Genomic DNA, 20425 nt, shown 5'->3' with positions numbered 1-20425 from the left:
CATGGGCGCGACTGGGGGAGGTACCTCCCACACCTGCTCTTTGCTTACAGAGGCACCACAGGCCTCAACGGGGTTCTCCCCCTTTAAGCTCCTGTATGGCAGACGAGTCTGGGACCCCTTGGTCTGGTAAGAGAATCCTAGGAAGGGGAACTGAACTCACCTGAAGTGTCCGTCATAGAGTATGTCATGCGGCTCCGTGACAAAATGCCCGCAATGACGCAGCTGGTGCATGAGAATATGGTGCAGGCCCAGGCCAGCCAGAAGCTGTGGTACGACCGGAACGCCCGGGAGCGGGTGTACAAAGTGGGTCAGAAGGTGTGTGTCCTAGTCCCAATGACCCAGAACAAGCTTCAGGCAGCCTGGGAAGGCCCATAACCCATATGCCAGTGCCTCAATGATGCAAACTATGTGGTCACCATTGACCATGCCAGGAAGAGGCAGAAGGTCTTCCATGTCAACATGATGAAAGCTCATCATGACAGGGAAGCCTGTGCCCTTCCTGTGTGCAGCGTCCCCGAAGAAGGCGAGACAGAATTCCTGGTGGACTTATTGGCCGCAGCCCGGGACGGAGGGTCTATTGAGGATGCGGCATTCAACCCGCAGCTATCCACGGACCAGAAGTCCCAGCTTCGGGAGGTGTTCCGGCCTTACCTGACCCTCCTCACAGGTGTTACAGGGAGGACTCAGCTAGCTGTCCAACCGGTAGACACAGAGAGTCACCCCCTAGTCCGTCAATCCACTTAACGTGTCTCTCTAGAGGTGCAGAAAGACATGAAGGTGGAGATAGATGAGATATTGTGCCTGGGGGTGATCCAAAGTTCAAAAAGTGGGTGGGCCTCGCCTGTAGTCCTGGTCCCGAAAAAGTACCGGACTACCCGGTCTGCGTGGACTACAGGAAGCTAAATGCCATCACAGCTCCCGATGCGTACCCAATGCCACGCATCGATGAGCTGCTGGATCGCTTAGCAGGGGTCCAGTACTTGACAATTATGGATCTGAGTCGAGGCACTGTCAGATTCCTATGTCCAAGAAGGCCCAGGAGAGGTCTGCCTTCATTACATCGTTTGGGCTGTATGAATCCCTCATCATGCCCTTTGGCATGAGGAATGCACCGGCCACTTTCCAGCGATAAGTCAACCAGTTGCTCGAGGGACTGGAGGGGTTTGCTGTGGCTTAAATGGACGACATTGCTGTCTTCAGTCCCACCTGGGAGGAACACCTGGCGCACCTGGAGCAGGTGCTTAGGCGGGTCCAGTGCGCTGGGTTGACTATAAAGCATGCAAAGTGTCAGGTAGGCATGACGGAGGTGAAGTACCTCGGACACTGAGTGGGTGGCGGAACTCTGTAGCCAGAGCCAAGGAAGGTTGATGCTATCATCTCCTGGCCTTCCCCGGAAACCAAGAAACAGGTGATGTCCTTCTTGGGTATGGCAGGGTACTAAAAGAAGTTTGTTCCCAACTATAGTGCCCTTGCTAAGCCTCTGACGGACCTCACGAAAAAGAAGCTACCGCTGACAGTCAACTGGACATTTGACTGTGAGCGGTCCTTCACGGCGCTGAAAGCTGCCCTGGCCAGATCTCCATTTATGCAGGCCCCGAACTTCGTCTGGCGGTTTGTAGTCCAAACGGATGCCAGTGCTTTTGGCCTGGGTGCTGTGCTAAACCAGGTAAACAGGCAGGGTGAAGAGCATCCGGTGATGTTCCTCAGCCGCAAGCTGTTACCCCGGGAAGTGGCATAGGCCAATGTGGAGAAGGAGTGCTTCCCTATAGTGTGTGCCCTACTTAAGCTGCAGCCCTATCTATACGGGCGCAAGTTCACTATAGTGAATGACCACAACCCCCTCAGCTGGCTGCACCGGGTGTCCAGTGGAAATGGTAAACTACTGCGGTGGGGCCTGGCTCTACAGCAGTATGATTTTACCTTTCAGCAGAAGAAGGGTAGTGAACATGGCAACACAGATGGGCTGTCCTGTCCAGGGGACGCCGAGGAGGTAAGTTTAAGGGACGATCTGTAAAATTGGCCCCTACGTTACCTCAAAAGAGGGGGAGATGTCATAGAAAATATTAATTATTATTATTATCTCTCTCTTCCTTCAAACCACTCATGAACCCACCCCTATACTATTTGTTAAATGAGCAAGAGCTATAACCGTTTGCTTCTATGCAAATTAGCAGTGTACAGGAGAGGTGGCAAACTCAATTGTCTATTCTAATTCACATGCGAATGTAGTTCCTAGTAGCAGAAGCCTGTGATGAATAGACACCTGGGTAAAGAGGATACAGCTCCTAGCTTCAAAGGAATTCAATCTCACCCCAGGGCATCCCCATTTGCACATATGTTCAATCTGCAGTCTCGCCGGCACCGAAATGAAATATGGAATATCGGAGTTTCTATGACTCTAATTGTGATGCGAAACATATTTTTAGCGGCGGGGTTAGCCAATTAACAATATGCACATTTTTCCGGATCTGTGAGCTGTGGTGCAAAAGTACCAAAATAACGGACAGAAAGGTAAATTCGCAATAAAAAATATGGTGTCACTTGGAACTTTTGCGATCAATCAGTGAGAAGTTATTGAACAAATTAGAGATTTTAATAAAACCATGAAGGGCGGAAACCAACCCATCACAGGGCAGTGTGTGGGCAGTTCCCCCCTTCGGCATAAAAGATCCAGCTGAAGAATGATCTATACTCATGCCGGGACGTATATATTCTATAAGCAGGGGTCACGTTTGATAACGGCAAAAATAATTGGAGCGCCTCCCCTCCAGCTAAACTGAATCGTCTCTGTGATTTGTCTAGTAAGTCTTTTATTAATCCCTCTTATTTTGTGTAACTGTATACTCTGCATTGTATTGTCCCCCTTTGTAAAATCTTTGTATATTTTTTTTATAAACGCTGCCCCCCATGTTGGATTAAATATAAAATTTAATAGTCATGTTTCTTTTGCTCTGTAATCGTTCCTTCCCTGAAGCCATACGCTACCAGAAAGCAGGCGTCTGATCAGGCCTGTATTATATTTTGAAACTGATCAGTGGTGGCAGCGAATAACTTTAATTGGACTATTGTAAAGCTGGCAGTGATTGTACGGGGGCATATACACATATTCCATGCGTTGGAATCCGGAGGTGTGTGCGCCATACGCTCACTGCTCGCTTCCTGATATCTAGGTAGTGCGTAATTGGGATCTTGTGCGCGAATCCCTGACAACCATGACATGTACATATATTCATGTTCATTCCCCAGCTATCAAGCACAGGGAATATAATATACACCTGTTTATATGGGATATGTGTTCATTCCCCTATTATCTACATATATTCCATGTTCATTCCCCACCTATCAAGCACAGGGAATATAATATATACCTGTTTATATGGGATATGTGTTCATTCCCCTATTATCTACATATATTTCATGTTCATTCCCCCCTATCAAGCACAGAGAATATAATATATACCTGTTTATATGGGATATGTGTTCATTCCCTTATTATCTACATATATTCCATGTTCATTCCCCCCTCCCCCCTATCAAGCACAGGGAATATAATATATACCTGTTTATATGGGATATGTGTTCATTCCCCTATTATCTACATATATTCCATGTTCATTCTCCACCTATCAAGCACAGGGAATATAATATACACCTGTTTATATGGGATATGTGTTCATTCCCCTATTATCTACATATATTTCATGTTCATTCCCCCCTATGAAGCACAGGGAATATAATATACACCTGTTTATATGGGATATGTGTTCATTCCCCTATTATCTACGTATATTTCATGTTCATTCCCCCCTATCAAGCACAGAGAATATAATATATACCTGTTTATATGGGATATGTGTTCATTCCCCTATTATCTACATATATTCCATGTTCATTCCCCCCTATCAAGCACAGAGAATATAATATACACCTGTTTATATGGGATATGTGTTCATTCCCCTATTATCTACGTATATTTCATGTTCATTCCCCCCTATCAAGCACAGAGAATATAATATACACCTGTTTATATGGGATATGTGTTCATTCCCCTATTATCTACGTATATTTCATGTTCATTCCCCCCTATCAAGCACAGGGAATATAATATATACCTGTTTATATGGGATATGTGTTCATTCCCCTATTATCTACATATATTCCATGTTCATTCCCCCCTATCAAGCACAGAGAATATAATATACACCTGTTTATATGGGATATGTGTTCATTCCCCTATTATCTACGTATATTTCATGTTCATTCCCCCCTATCAAGCACAGAGAATATAATATACACCTGTTTATATGGGATATGTGTTCATTCCCCTATTATCTACGTATATTTCATGTTCATTCCCCCCTATCAAGCACAGAGAATATAATATATACCTGTTTATATGGGATATGTGTTCATTCCCCTATTATCTACATATATTCCATGTTCATTCCCCCCTATCAAGCACAGAGAATATAATATACACCTGTTTATATGGAATATGTGTTCATTCCCCTATTATCTACATATATTTCATGTTCATTCCCCCCTATCAAGCACAGGGAATATAATATACACCTGTTTATATGGGATATGTGTTCATTCCCCTATTATCTACATATATTCCATGTTCATTCCCCCCTATCAAGCACAGGGAATATAATATACACCTGTTTATATGGGATATGTGTTCATTCCCCTATTATCTACGTATATTTCATGTTCATTCCCCCCTATCAAGCACAGAGAATATAATATATACCTGTTTATATGGGATATGTGTTCATTCCCCTATTATCTACATATATTCCATGTTCATTCCCCCCTATCAAGCACAGGGAATATAATATACACCTGTTTATATGGGATATGTGTTCATTCCCTTATTATCTACACAGGGTCGGACTGGGGTGTCTGGGGCCCACAGGGAGAACTGACTCTAGGGGCCCACCTACAGCCATATGCAAATATCTGTTATCCGCTCTCCCTGTTATAGTGGAGCATTGACTGGCGGCTCCTGCACATCTACTGTGCACCACTATAACTGGGATGTACAATTACGGTAGTTTGCATTAAAGGGCTTCTTTGGTTAAAACAAGTTATCACCGATCCATGGGATCCACAGGATCGGTGATCACTTATTGATCGTTTGGGTCCGAACATTGGAAAACGCGCCTATCAGAAGAATGGGGAAGTTTCATCCCTGACAGGACACTTATCCCCATTTTAAAATGCAGCGGCAGGTGGGACGTCTGACCGCAGCTCTATTCATTCTCTTTGGGGCTTCCAAAAAAGAGCAGCGCTCACAGTCACTGAGGGAATGACTGGATGAGTGGTCGCATCTCACATGCCGCTCCAGTCTAATGGGGAGAAAAGCTCCACATTCTGCCGATTGTGTCCCAGCAGTCAGACCCCCACCAATCAATATCATCACTGATCCTGTGGAGAGGTGATTACTTGTTTTCACCGGAGAACCCCTGTAAGTGCATCTCTGCCGCTCTGGTCCAAGTATTTAATCTCTAAGGCTGCGGCCCCACTATCAGTATTTGGTCAGTATTTGTTCTCAGGAGTGGGAGCCAAAACCAGGTGAGGAACAATCAGAGAAAAGGTATAATAGAAACAAGTCACCAATTCTGTATTTATCACCCACTCCTGGTTTTGGCAGCTACTCCTGAGAAAAAATACTGACCGAATACTGATGGTGGGGCTGTGGCCTAATGGAAAAAAATCTTTTCCTAGTTAATATCAGCAAGAACAAAATGACTGCCATACACAACACAGTCCACTATATCAACACCAATAATACCACATACAAAAGAGACAAATATCGCCACACCATGACTAGATCACATATTACCACCACATAGTGACCGAATAATACTACATACAAGGAACAAATACGGCCACACCATGACCAGACCACATATTACCACCCCAAAGTGACCAAATACTACAATACTGATCATGAATACAAACCACAATACTAACAACACTGTTATTACCACCAGTGACATTATACACAGGAGCTCTGTATATAGTGTCAGTGTACAGGTAATACAGGGATCACCAGTGACATTATACACAGGAGCTCTGTATATAGTGTCAGTGTACAGGTAATACAGGGATCACCAGTGACATTATACACAGGAGCTCTGTATATAGTGTACAGTGTACAGGTAATACAGTGACCACCAGTGACATTATACACTGGAGCTCAGTATATAGTGTCAGTGTACAGGTAATACAGGGTTCACCAGTGACATTATACACAGGAGCTCTGTATAGAGTGTCAGTGTACAGGTAATACAGTGATCACCAGTGACATTATACACTGGAGCTCTGTATTTAGTGTACAGGTATTACAGTGGTCACCAGTGACATTATACACAGGAGCTCTGTATATAGTGTACAGGTAATACAGTGGTCACCAGTGACATTATACACAGGAGCTCTGTATATAGTGTCAGTGTACAGGTAATACAGGGATCACCAGTGACATTATACACAGGAGCTCTGTATATAGTGTACAGTGTACAGGTAATGCAGTGACCACCAGTGACATTATACACTGGAGCTCAGTATATAGTGTCAGTGTACAGGTAATACAGGGTTCACCAGTGACATTATACACAGGAGCTCTGTATATAGTGTCAGTGTACAGGTAATACAGGGATCACCAGTGACATTATACACAGGAGCTCTGTATATAGTGTCAGTGTACAGGTAATACAGGGATCACCAGTGACATTATACACAGGAGCTCTGTATATAGTGTACAGTGTACAGGTAATACAGTGACCACCAGTGACATTATACACTGGAGCTCAGTATATAGTGTCAGTGTACAGGTAATACAGGGTTCACCAGTGACATTATACACAGGAGCTCTGTATAGAGTGTCAGTGTACAGGTAATACAGTGATCACCAGTGACATTATACACTGGAGCTCTGTATTTAGTGTACAGGTATTACAGTGGTCACCAGTGACATTATACACAGGAGCTCTGTATATAGTGTACAGGTAATACAGTGGTCACCAGTGACATTATACACAGGAGCTCTGTATATAGTGTCAGTGTACAGGTAATACAGGGATCACCAGTGACATTATACACAGGAGCTCTGTATATAGTGTCAGTGTACAGGTAATACAGGGATCACCAGTGACATTATACACAGGAGCTCTGTATATAGTGTACAGTGTACAGGTAATGCAGTGACCACCAGTGACATTATACACTGGAGCTCAGTATATAGTGTCAGTGTACAGGTAATACAGGGTTCACCAGTGACATTATACACAGGAGCTCTGTATAGAGTGTCAGTGTACAGGTAATACAGTGATCACCAGTGACATTATACACTGGAGCTCTGTATTTAGTGTACAGGTATTACAGTGGTCACCAGTGACATTATACACAGGAGCTCTGTATATAGTGTACAGGTAATACAGTGGTCACCAGTGACATTATACACAGGAGCTCTGTACATAGTGTATAGTGCACAGGTAATACAGTGGTCACCAGTGACATTATACACAGGAGCTCTGTATATAGTGTACAGATAATACAGTGGTCACCAGTGACATTATACACAGGAGCTCAGTATATAGTGTCAGTGTACAGGTAATACAGGGTTCACCAGTGACATTATACACAGGAGCTCTGTATAGAGTGTCAGTGTACAGGTAATACAGTGATCACCAGTGACATTATACACTGGAGCTCTGTATTTAGTGTACAGGTATTACAGTGGTCACCAGTGACATTATACACAGGAGCTCTGTATATAGTGTACAGGTAATACAGTCGTCACCAGTGACATTATACACAGGAGTTCTGTACATAGTGTATAGTGCACAGGTAATACAGTGGTCACCAGTGACATTATACACAGGAGCTCTGTATATAGTGTACAGATAATACAGTGGTCACCAGTGACATTATACACAGGAGCTCTGTATATAGTGTACAGGTAATACAGTGGTCACCAGTGACATTATACACAGGAGCTCTGTATATATTGCACAGGTAATACAGTGGTCACCAGTGACATTATACACAGGAGCTCTGTATATAGTGTACAGATAATACAGTGGTCACCAGTGACATTATACACAGGAGATCTGTATATAGTGTACAGGTAATACAGTGGTCACCAGTGACATTATACACAGGAGCTCTGTATATAGTGTATAGTGTACAGGTAATACAGGGATCACCAGTGACATTATACACAGGAGCTCTGTATATAGTGTCAATGTACAGGTAATACAGTGATCACCAGTGACATTATACACTGGAGCTCTGTATATAGTGCACAGGTAATACAGTGGTCACAAGTGACATTATACACAGAAGCTCTGTATATAGTGTATACATAATATAGTGATTACCAGTGACATACACAGGAGTTCTGTATATACTATATACACACGTGGTCAGAATTGTTGGTACCCCTCGTTTAATGAAAGAAAAACCCACAATGGTCACAGAAATAACTTGAATCTGACAAAAGTAATAATAAATTAAAAATCTATGAAAATGAACAAATGAAAGTCAGACATTGCTTTTCTGCTTCCACAGAATTTAAAAAAAAAATTAAGCTCATGAAATCGGCCCGGACAGAAATGATGGTACCCCTGAAAATAATGTGACAAAAGGGACATGTTAAATAAAGTTGTGTCCACTAATTAGCATCACAGGTGTCTACAATCTTGTAATCAGTCAGTGGGCCTGTATATAGAGCTACAGATACTCACTGTGCCTGTATATAGAACTACAGATACTCACTGTGCCTGTATATAGAGCTACAGATACTCACTGTGCCTGTATATAGAGCTACAGATACTCACTGTGCTGTATATAGAGCTACAGATACTCACTGTGCTGTATATAGAGCTACAGATACTCACTGTGCCTGTATATAGAGCTACAGATACTCACTGTGCTGTATATAGGGCTACAGATACTCACTGTGCTGTATATAGGGCTACAGATACTCACTGTGCTGTATATAGAGCTACAGATACTCACTGTGCTGTATATAGAGCTACAGATACTCACTGTGCTGTATATAGAGCTACAGATACTCACTGTGCTGTATATAGGACTACAGATACTCACTGTGCTGTATATAGAGCTACAGATACTCACTGTGCTGTATATAGAGCTACAGATACTCACTGTGCTGTATATAGAGCTACAGATACTCACTGTGCTGTATATAGGGCTACAGATACTCACTGTGCCTGTATATAGAGCTACAGATACTCACTGTGCCTGTATATAGAGCTACAGATACTCACTGTGCTGTATATAGAGCTACAGATACTCACTGTGCCTGTATATAGAGCTACAGATACTCACTGTGCTGTATATAGAGCTACAGATACTCACTGTGCTGTATATAGAGCTACAGATACTCACTGTGCCTGTATATAGAGCTACAGATACTCACTGTGCTGTATATAGGGCTACAGATACTCACTGTGCTGTATATAGAGCTACAGATACTCACTGTGCTGTATATAGAGCTACAGATACTCACTGTGCTGTATATAGAGCTACAGATACTCACTGTGCCTGTATATAGAGCTACAGACACTCACTGTGCTGTATATAGGACTACAGATACTCACTGTGCTGTATATAGAGCTACAGATACTCACTGTGCTGTATATAGAGCTACAGATACTCACTGTGCCTGTATATAGGGCTACAGATACTCACTGTGCTGTATATAGAGCTACAGATACTCACTGTGCCTGTATATAGAGCTACAGACACTCACTGTGCTGTATATAGGACTACAGATACTCACTGTGCTGTATATAGAGCTACAGACACTCACTGTGCTGTATATAGAGCTACAGATACTCACTGTGCCTGTATATAGAGCTACAGATACTCACTGTGCTGTATATAGGGTTACAGATACTCACTGTGCTGTATATAGAGCTACAGATACTCACTGTGCTGTATATAGAGCTACAGATACTCACTGTGCCTGTATATAGAGCTACAGACACTCACTGTGCTGTATATAGGACTACAGATACTCACTGTGCTGTATATAGAGCTACAGATACTCACTGTGCTGTATATAGAGCTACAGACACTCACTGTGCTGTATATAGAGCTACAGATACTCACTGTGCTGTATATAGAGCTACAGATACTCACTGTGCCTGTATATAGAGCTACAGATACTCACTGTGCCTGTATATAGAGCTACAGATACTCACTGTGCTGTATATAGAGCTACAGATACTCACTGTGCTGTATATAGGACTACAGATACTCACTGTGCTGTATATAGAGCTACAGATACTCACTGTGCCTGTATATAGAGCTACAGATACTCACTGTGCCTGTATATAGAGCTACAGACACTCACTGTGCTGTATATAGGACTACAGATACTCACTGTGCTGTATATAGAGCTACAGATACTCACTGTGCTGTATATAGAGCTACAGACACTCACTGTGCTGTATATAGAGCTACAGATACTCAATGTGCTGTATATAGAGCTACAGATACTCACTGTGCCTGTATATAGAGCTACAGATACTCACTGTGCTGTATATAGGGCTACAGATACTCACTGTGCTGTATATAGGGCTACAGATACTCACTGTGCTGTATATAGAGCTACAGATACTCACTGTGCCTGTATATAGAGCTACAGATACTCACTGTGCTGTATATAGAGCTACAGATACTCACTGTGCTGTATATAGAGCTACAGATACTCACTGTGCTGTATATAGAGCTACAGATACTCACTGTGCTGTATATAGAGCTACAGATACTCACTGTGCCTGTATATAGAGCTACAGATACTCACTGTGCTGTATATAGAGCTACAGATACTCACTGTGCTGTATATAGAGCTACAGATACTCACTGTGCCTGTATATAGAGCTACAGATACTCACTGTGCTGTATATAGGGCTACAGATACTCACTGTGCCTGTATATAGAGCTACAGATATGTGACACCCCAGGGGTCTGGTTGTCACAGTGATAGAGATATTACGTCTGAGAGCAGGTGGGAGGTCCTTTGGTCAGGGATCCTGTGCATGCCACACCTCCTGCCCAGCCTTGGGAGGGGAAGAACTTCCCCTGTATAAACCCGGGGCTGAGGCAGAGTTAGTGAGTCCAGGAAGAGTAGAGACAAGAGCAGCATAGGAAGCAGCAGAGTCACAAGGAGTCAGGGGCTGGCAGCTAAAGAGCTCGCCCTGACTAAGAAGATTCTTTACCGGACCCGGAGTCCGAGGCTGTGGGGACTAACTTCTACCCAGCAGCAGAATCCGTCAGGCAGGGGATTTCAGGTCCCCTGGCCCAGAAGCCCGAAGGCCCCGAGTCACCGGCCATACGGGTGAGCACCACACGGTACACTCAGGGACGTGGGCTACTTACATCAGCTTCTAGCAAGGTAGCCAGAAGAGTACAGTCAGCTTGGGAGGCCTACAACTACGCCTGGCCAGGGGAGATCCCATCTGCTCAAGGACTGACCAGGCCCCGTTCGCTAGCAAGTACTCCGGGAGGGTCTATCGTTGTTACCAGTAAAGACCCTGAACGCTACCATACCGTCTCTGAGTGGTTCCTGCTACCCCCATCATCCACGTCGGCTGCCCTGAGGCCATACCCCTCCCGTTGGGGGTTATACTATCACGCTGCACCATCCTTCCACCGGCCTCAGCGGTCTGCCCTGCAGCAGCAGCCCCCTGGCTGCATTCAACGGGTGGCGTAGTCATCAACCATTTTCTACCGCTAACAGACTGCCGTCCAGTTTGACTCCCTGGGCACGGACCGGGTCACCGCCACGAGACTACAACCCTAAACAGATCCGGCTCCGGGTAAGCTCCCGCGTGCGCAACGCAGCGCGACACAGGCCCAGGGGCGCGTCAACTTTGGCGTAGTCGGCAGGATCACGTGCCCGCAACCACCGGGTACTGCGTGCCTGAAAAGCAAAGACTGTTCAAACTTACCAGTGGTGAAGATTCCCGCCATCGGTGAAGATTCCCGCCATCCGGCGCCATCTTCAGCCTTCTTCCCGCCATCGGTGAAGTTTCCCGCCATCCGGCGCCATCTTCAGCCTTCTTCCCGCCATCCGTGGAGTTTTCCCGCCATTGGACGCCATCTTGAGGACGCCGCGCGGGAAGAAGAGGGGCGTGGACTCCGAAAGCGCGCGAGAACTGAAGCCCCGCCTCACGTCCGGATGTTGCGTAAGGTCCTGGAAGGAGCCCAGCAGACGCCGACGTCACAGGAGCGCGACGGAAGGTCCTCAACCCTGACGATCCACTGCGGAGCCGCGGCCTACGGAACAGGATCATCGCAAGGTAGGCCACGGTCCACTAGGGGGGAGGAAGATGTCGGATACGGAGGAGAGCTCCACTGCCTCAACCCCCGCCAGCGCTACCGCTGTTGCAGTTATGCCCTTCACCATGCCCTATATCCCGGGAGCAGCTTGGCTGCCCCAGTACTCAGGGGAGTCACATACCCTGCATGACTTTAGAGAAAAGCTGGATAGCCTCTTCCAGGTGTACCCCCTCACAGAAGAGCAAAAAGTGAGCATCCTGGTGGCCCAACTAACTGGGGCAGCCAAAAGGGAAGTAAAATCCTGGCCACCTGGGAGGAAGACTGTCGCAGGGATACTAACCCGGCTGAAGGACACCTTTGATACCCGCACCTCAGCCGAGATTAAACTTAGATTCTACGGGTGCAAGCAGCGAGCGCATGAGAGTATAAGGGACTATGCACTCAACCTACAAGAGGCCCTGAGGGCCATTAAGCAGACCGACCCTAATGGAGTGGGAAACGAGGACAGGCTGTTGACCGAACAATTTATAGAGGGTTTATATTGCAATGCCCACCGCACCCAGTTGCGGGCAATGGCCTTACAGGACCCTCATCTAGAATTTGCACAGTTCAAGGACAGAGCCATCCGGGTGCTCCGAGAACCGGCACCAGGTGGCGTTGTGACCCACAGACGCCCCACTACCACTTACTACCAGGAGGCGGCGCCCTTGTCAGCAGGGCCTGTGGGAGCTGATGCGCAGGCTTTGGACAATGACCCGGCTCCAGACCTACACCATCAGGTCCAAGAGCTAGCTAAAAGCGTTGCTGCGCTAACCCGAACTGTGCAGTCTTTACAGGTTTCCACTCCAGGGAAGATCCAGCTGGCATCCGGACCGGAGGACATCCCGTGGCGTCGACCAAGGAGGACCCCACCGGCCAGAGGAAGACCCAGTGACCGATACAGCGAGGACGGACGACCCATCTGCCGCCGCTGCAATCAACCCGGACATATGGAAAGGTACTGTTCTTTAAACGGGCACAACCTGGGGTAGAGGGCCAACCCCCAGGAAAAAGATCACCAGGCCCATCAAACTGGCGCGACAGATATGTGGGAGGACGTCCAGTCTTGCCTGTGGTACTGGATGGCATTCCCATGAGTGCCCTACTGGACACCGGGTCACAGGTCACCACCATCCCGTACGTGCTCTTCAAGCAGTACTGGAATGACTCGGATATTACCCGCTACCCTGACGACGACTTGAGTATCATCGCCAGCAATGGTCAGCCCGTGCCACAGATCGGATTTAAAGAGGTGACCATCAAAATTGGTAGAGTCGAACTGGCCGCACAGGGACTGATCATTGTAGATATTGACAAACATGAGAGTCACCCAAAAATAACTCTAGGAACTAATGTAATTGAAAATTGTCTTGCAGAGGTGATTTTCCTTTTACAGCAGGTTGCCAAGAATGCCAGCTCCGGCGAACAGCGGGTGCTCCAGAAAGAGATCCGGGCACTGATGCAACGGCAACAAGTGGAACTCTCCGGCGGTGAGATTGGTAGCGTAAGAATGTGTGACCCTTTTCCTATTGCCATGCCCCCAAAAAGTGAAATGATGATTTGGTGCCGGGCAGCTATTGGTCTGAGAGGTAGAGATTACCAGGCAATGGTAGAACCAGTTTACTCAGACAGTAGGCCCACCATTTTGACAGCACGGGGGGTGGTCAATGTACGCCATGGGAGGGTGCCCGTTCGCATAATAAATATCGGGGAGAGGGAAGTGTACCTGCCCCGGTATGCCACGCTAGCCAAATTATATACCACTAATCAAAATTCTATACAATCTGTGGAACCCTTGCCTCCATCTCACCCGGAGGAAGGTAACGGCTCTAAGAAAGACATGGAGGACTGGTGTCAGCAACTACATCTGGGTACTGACTCCACTCCCTCACACCAGAAACAAGGAGTCTATCGGGTGGTTCAAGAGTATGAGAGAGTGTTTAGTAAACACCCGTTAGACTTCGGGCGAGTCAAGGGGGTAGAACACCGCATCCCCACGGGAGATCATCCTCCCATAAAAGAGAGGTATCGACCCGTACCCCCTGCACATTACCAACACGCCAAGGGGATGCTTAGAGACATGAAGGAGGCTGGGGTAATCCGGGATAGCTGTAGCCCCTGGGCAGCCCCACTAGTTTTAGTCAAAAAGAAAGACAACACCATGAGGATGTGTGTAGATTACCGGAAAATCAACCGTATCACACACAAGGATGCGTACCCCTTACCAAGGATAGAGGAGTCATTGGCTGCTTTAAGATCTGCTAACTTCTTCTCTACCTTGGATCTCACTAGCGGGTACTGGCAGGTTCCTGTAGCAGAGGCGGACCGGGAGAAGACCGCATTCACCACCCCGATGGGACTTAGCGAGTTCACCTGCATGCCGTTCGGACTCTGCAACGCCCCAGGAACCTTCCAACGATTAATGGAGTGCTGTCTGGGCCACAGAAACTTCGAGACGGTCCTGTTGTACCTGGACGATGTCATCGTATACTCCAAAACTTATGAGGACCACCTGAAACACCTGGCGGAGGTGTTCGAAGCTCTGGCGAGTTACGGCCTAAAGGTGAAACCCTCCAAGTGTCACCTCCTGAAACCAAAGGTGCAATACCTGGGACACGTGGTGAGCGCTGACGGAGTGGCTCCCGACCCCGATAAGATCACCGCAATCAAAGGATGGCCAAGCCCTTCCAGCGTAAAAGAAGTGCGGCAGTTCCTAGGGTTGGTAGGCTACTACCGAAGGTTTATTCCCAGTTTCACCAAAAAGGCGGCGCCTATGCAGGACCTCCTGATAGGCCAGTCCCGGAAGGCCAAGAACCAGAAGCCGCCCTTCAAATGGGAAGAGCTAGAGGAAGAGTCCTTCCGCCAGCTGAAGATGGCCCTCACGGGGGATGAAATCTTGGCGTATCCGGACTATAGCCAGCCCTTCATCCTCTACACCGACGCCAGTAACGTCGGGCTAGGAGCCGTACTGTCCCAGATTCAGCAGGGGAAAGAGCGAGTAATCGCCTATGCCAGCCGAAAACTGCGACCCACCGAAAGGAATCCCGAGAATTATAGCTCATTTAAGCTAGAGTTCCTGGCCGTGGTATGGGCAGTCACCGAGCGCTTTAAGCATTACCTCGCTTCTTCCCGGTTCACCGTATACACGGATAACAACCCGCTGACACACCTGGACACGGCAAGACTCGGTGCCCTGGAGCAGAGGTGGATGGCCCGTCTGTCCAACTACGAGTTCACAATTAAATACCGGGCAGGGCGCTCCAATACCAACGCGGACGCCCTATCCAGGATGCCCAACCTGCCGGACGGAGGAGAAGATCCGGAGGGACTGGAAGAAGTTGAACTCCCTGCGTTCCACCGTCATGGGACTATCCAGTATCCCACCGGGTAAGGAGTAAGCAGGCTGCTACGTTGAACCCCTTACCTCACTACAACTGGGCGGAAACGCAAGACAGCGACCCTGCCGTCCGACTGGTGAAGGAGATGCTGACTCGCCCGGAGGCTAGCCTGGAATCAGACGCTCCAGAGGAAGCCAAACAACTATGGGCAGAGAAGAGTCGACTGTTCCTTTACAAGGGGAAGTTGTGCCGCAGAATGGTTAACTCCAGGACGCATGAACTACTCTGGCAAGTAGTGGTGCCACGAAGAGACGCAGCCATGGTGATGGAGGCATACCACGACGGAGCTGGACACTTCGGGTGGAAAAAGCTGGAGTTCCTGCTGCGCGAGCGGTTCCACTGGGTAGGCATGAGGGGAACCATCGAGAAGTGGTGCAGAGACTGTGGCCCGTGCAATCTGAGAAGGAAGGACCGGGCCAGCCAGAAGACTCCCCTGCAGTCCATCGTCACCCGGCAACCGTTGGAACTGGTAGCCTTGGATCATGTAAAACTGACCCCCAGCAGAAGTGGCTACGTCTACGCGTTAACCATCGTGGATCATTACTCCCGGTTCTGGTTGTCGTCCCCGTCAAGGACTTAACGGCTCGAACAGCAGCTAGAGCCTTCCAGCAGCACTTTTGCCGTCCACACGGGTACCCGGACCAAGTGCTGACGGACCAGGGACCTGCCTTTGAAGCGGAGGTCTTCCAGGAATTCTGCAATCTGTATGGCTGCCGGAAGATAAGGACGACACCCTACCATCCGCAAACTAATGGACTTTGTGAGAAAATGAACCAGGTGGTAATGGATCTTCTAAAAACGTTGCCCCTGGAAGAACGCAGTCTGTGGCCTGAGAAGTTGCCCGATCTGGTGGACCTATACAACCACATCCCGGTAGGTTCCACCAACTGTACCCCGGCTTACCTAATGAGGGCAAGACCTGGTAAGTTACCTGTTGACCTGGAAATGGGAGTCCTGACGCCCGAGGACACTTCACCAGAAACAGACTGGGACACAGAGAGGCAGCAGCAGTACCGGAAAGTACAGGAGAGCGTGGAGCGAAGTCTCTGTCAGGCTAGGGAAAGACAAGAGAAGACTTACAACCAGTATGCTCCCGCTGTTCCCCTGGTACCCGGAGAGCAGGTCTTGAAGAGGAAGAGACGGCTCCACAAGGTTGGACGACCAGTGGGAGAAGGACCCGTACACCGTACTGCCCTCAAGCCACGAGAACTCGAAGGTCTGTACCATCAGTAAAGACGGAGGGGAAACCACAGCCATTGTATCCCGGGACCACCTGAAGAAGTGCCCCGAACAACTGAGGAACCCTGAGGAGGAACAGGAAGACCATCGACCCGTGGAAGAAAGGGAAGATATGGTTAGTACCGTGCTCGGGGACTTCCCTCGGTCTTGGACTCAAGTCAATGGTGCAGTTGTGGTACCCGTACTCACCTTCCTCCAACCATCATCCCAAGAACCTACGGAGCAACGGGTAGAGCTGGAAGAGCAGCCGGGTCCAGGAGGCAGAAGACTCCACCCAAGCGGAACAGGAGAATCCACCCTCTGCTTATAGTGAGCCTGCCGTACCCCTAGTGAGACAAAGAGCCGGTAGACAGCTGCCCAGTTTACCCTTGACAGCTCCTACACCCTGTAGTTCAGGGCCAGACAGTCAGCTCCGTAGGTCCACTAGGGCCACTAGAGGCCAGTTACCCGGCACGTTGGAGGATCTAAATGTTTAAGTTGTTTTACAATGTTTACCTGTTTATTGTTGCTTGTGTGTATTTTGTGTTTCTAGTTGTTTTAGGAGTCTTCGGTGGATTTGCCGGGAATCCTTTGTATATAGTTGGAGCGTAACCCAGGATGGACTAGAGACTGTTAAGGACTCGGGGTAGGACAGACCCCTACCTGGTTACGTCTCCCTGTGTTGGTGAAATGGACACCTTTGCTTTTCTTCAAAGACTGCACCCGGTTGCGGACATCCGTGACCATCTTATTGTGTTTCCTTATTGTATTTTATTGTTTCTTTGATATACATTGTTATATTTTCTAAAAAGTGTTTAGTCCCGGAGTACTAAATTTTCACTAGGGGGGAGTGTGACACCCCAGGGGTCTGGTTGTCACAGTGATAGAGATATTACGTCTGAGAGCAGGTGGGAGGTCCTTTGGTCAGGGATCCTGTGCATGCCACACCTCCTGCCCAGCCTTGGGAGGGGAAGAACTTCCCCTGTATAAACCCGGGGCTGAGGCAGAGTTAGTGAGTCCAGGAAGAGTAGAGACAAGAGCAGCATAGGAAGCAGCAGAGTCACAAGGAGTCAGGGGCTGGCAGCTAAAGAGCTCGCCCTGACTAAGAAGATTCTTTACCGGACCCGGAGTCCGAGGCTGTGGGGACTAACTTCTACCCAGCAGCAGAATCCGTCAGGCAGGGGATTTCAGGTCCCCTGGCCCAGAAGCCCGAAGGCCCCGAGTCACCGGCCATACGGGTGAGCACCACACGGTACACTCAGGGACGTGGGCTACTTACATCAGCTTCTAGCAAGGTAGCCAGAAGAGTACAGTCAGCTTGGGAGGCCTACAACTACGCCTGGCCAGGGGAGATCCCATCTGCTCAAGGACTGACCAGGCCCCGTTCGCTAGCAAGTACTCCGGGAGGGTCTATCGTTGTTACCAGTAAAGACCCTGAACGCTACCATACCGTCTCTGAGTGGTTCCTGCTACCCCCATCATCCACGTCGGCTGCCCTGAGGCCATACCCCTCCCGTTGGGGGTTATACTATCACGCTGCACCATCCTTCCACCGGCCTCAGCGGTCTGCCCTGCAGCAGCAGCCCCCTGGCTGCATTCAACGGGTGGCGTAGTCATCAACCATTTTCTACCGCTAACAGACTGCCGTCCAGTTTGACTCCCTGGGCACGGACCGGGTCACCGCCACGAGACTACAACCCTAAACAGATCCGGCTCCGGGTAAGCTCCCGCGTGCGCAACGCAGCGCGACACAGGCCCAGGGGCGCGTCAGATACTCACTGTGCCTGTATATAGAGCTACAGATACTCACTGTGCCTGTATATAGAGTTACAGATACTCACTGTGCCTGTATATAGAGCTACAGATACTCACTGTGCCTGTATATAGAGCTACAGATACTCACTGTGCTGTATATAGAGCTACAGATACTCACTGTGCTGTATATAGGGCTACAGATACTCACTGTGCTGTATATAGAGCTACAGATACTCACTGTGCCTGTATATAGAGCTACAGATACTCACTGTGCTGTATATAGAGCTACAGATACTCACTGTGCTGTATATAGAGCTACAGATACTCACTGTGCTGTATATAGAGCTACAGATACTCACTGTGCTGTATATAGAGTTACAGATACTCACTGTGCTGTATATAGAGCTACAGATACTCACTGTGCTGTATATAGAGCTACAGATACTCAATGTGCCTGTATATAGGGCTACAGATACTCACTGTGCTGTATATAGAGCTACAGATACTCACTGTGCCTGTATATAGAGCTACAGATACTCACTGTGCTGTATATAGAGCTACAGATACTCACTGTGCTGTATATAGAGCTACAGATACTCACTGTGCTGTATATAGGGCTACAGATACTCACTGTGCCTGTATATAGAGCTACAGATACTCACTGTGCCTGTATATAGAGCTACAGATACTCACTGTGCTGTATATAGGACTACAGATACTCACTGTGCTGTATATAGAGCTACAGATACTCACTGTGCTGTATATAGAGCTACAGATACTCACTGTGCTGTATATAGGGCTACAGATACTCACTGTGCTGTATATAGAGCTACAGATAGTCACTGTGCTGTATATAGAGCTACAGATACTCACTGTGCTGTATATAGAGCTACAGATACTCACTGTGCTGTATATAGGGCTACAGATACTCACTGTGCTGTATATAGAGCTACAGATAGTCACTGTGCTGTATATAGGTCTACAGATACTCACTGTGCTGTATATAGGGCTACAGATACTCACTGTGCCTGTATATAGAGCTACAGATACTCACTGTGCTGTATATAGAGCTACAGATACTCACTGTGCTGTATACAGAGCTACAGATACTCACTGTGCTGTATATAGGGTTACAGATACTCACTGTGCCTGTATATAGAGCTACAGATACTCACTGTGCCTGTATATAGGACTATAGATACTCACTGTGCTGTATATAGAGCTACAGATACTCACTGTGCCTGTATATAGAGCTACAGATACTCACTGTGCTGTATATAGGGCTACAGATACTCACTGTGCTGTATATAGAGCTACAGATACTCACTGTGCTGTATATAGAGCTACAGACACTCACTGTGCTGTATATAGAGCTACAGATACTCACTGTGCTGTATATAGAGCTACAGATACTCACTGTGCCTGTATATAGAGCTACAGATACTCACTGTGCTGTATATAGGGCTACAGATACTCACTGTGCTGTATATAGAGCTACAGATACTCACTGTGCTGTATATAGAGCTACAGATACTCACTGTGCCTGTATATAGAGCTACAGATACTCACTGTGCTGTATATAGAGCTACAGATACTCACTGTGCTGTATATAGAGCTACAGATACTCACTGTGCCTGTATATAGAGCTACAGATACTCACTGTGCTGTATATAGGGCTACAGATACTCACT

The 20425-nt window shown here is 47.5% G+C and overlaps 1 protein-coding gene across 1 annotated transcript in view; it reads left to right on the top strand.

Moving 5' to 3' along the window:
• Positions 1–213: 213 nt before the first annotated feature.
• LOC141154154 (uncharacterized) overlaps positions 214–20425 on the top strand; it is a 155648-nt gene continuing 135436 nt past the window's right edge. The window contains exons 1-3 of the mRNA XM_073639700.1: positions 214–315; positions 388–667; positions 758–826. Of these exons, the coding sequence (XP_073495801.1) occupies positions 214–315; positions 388–667; positions 758–826 (451 nt within the window). The remainder of the gene's footprint in view (positions 316–387; positions 668–757; positions 827–20425) is intronic.

Source organism: Phyllobates terribilis, unplaced genomic scaffold, assembly GCF_046119375.1.
Source record: "Phyllobates terribilis strain yellow unplaced genomic scaffold, ASM4611937v1 Scaffold_1__5_contigs__length_1240528914, whole genome shotgun sequence".
In the NCBI taxonomy this organism is placed as follows: domain Eukaryota; kingdom Metazoa; phylum Chordata; class Amphibia; order Anura; family Dendrobatidae; genus Phyllobates; species Phyllobates terribilis.
This window is presented reverse-complemented; position numbering and strand designations above follow the sequence as displayed.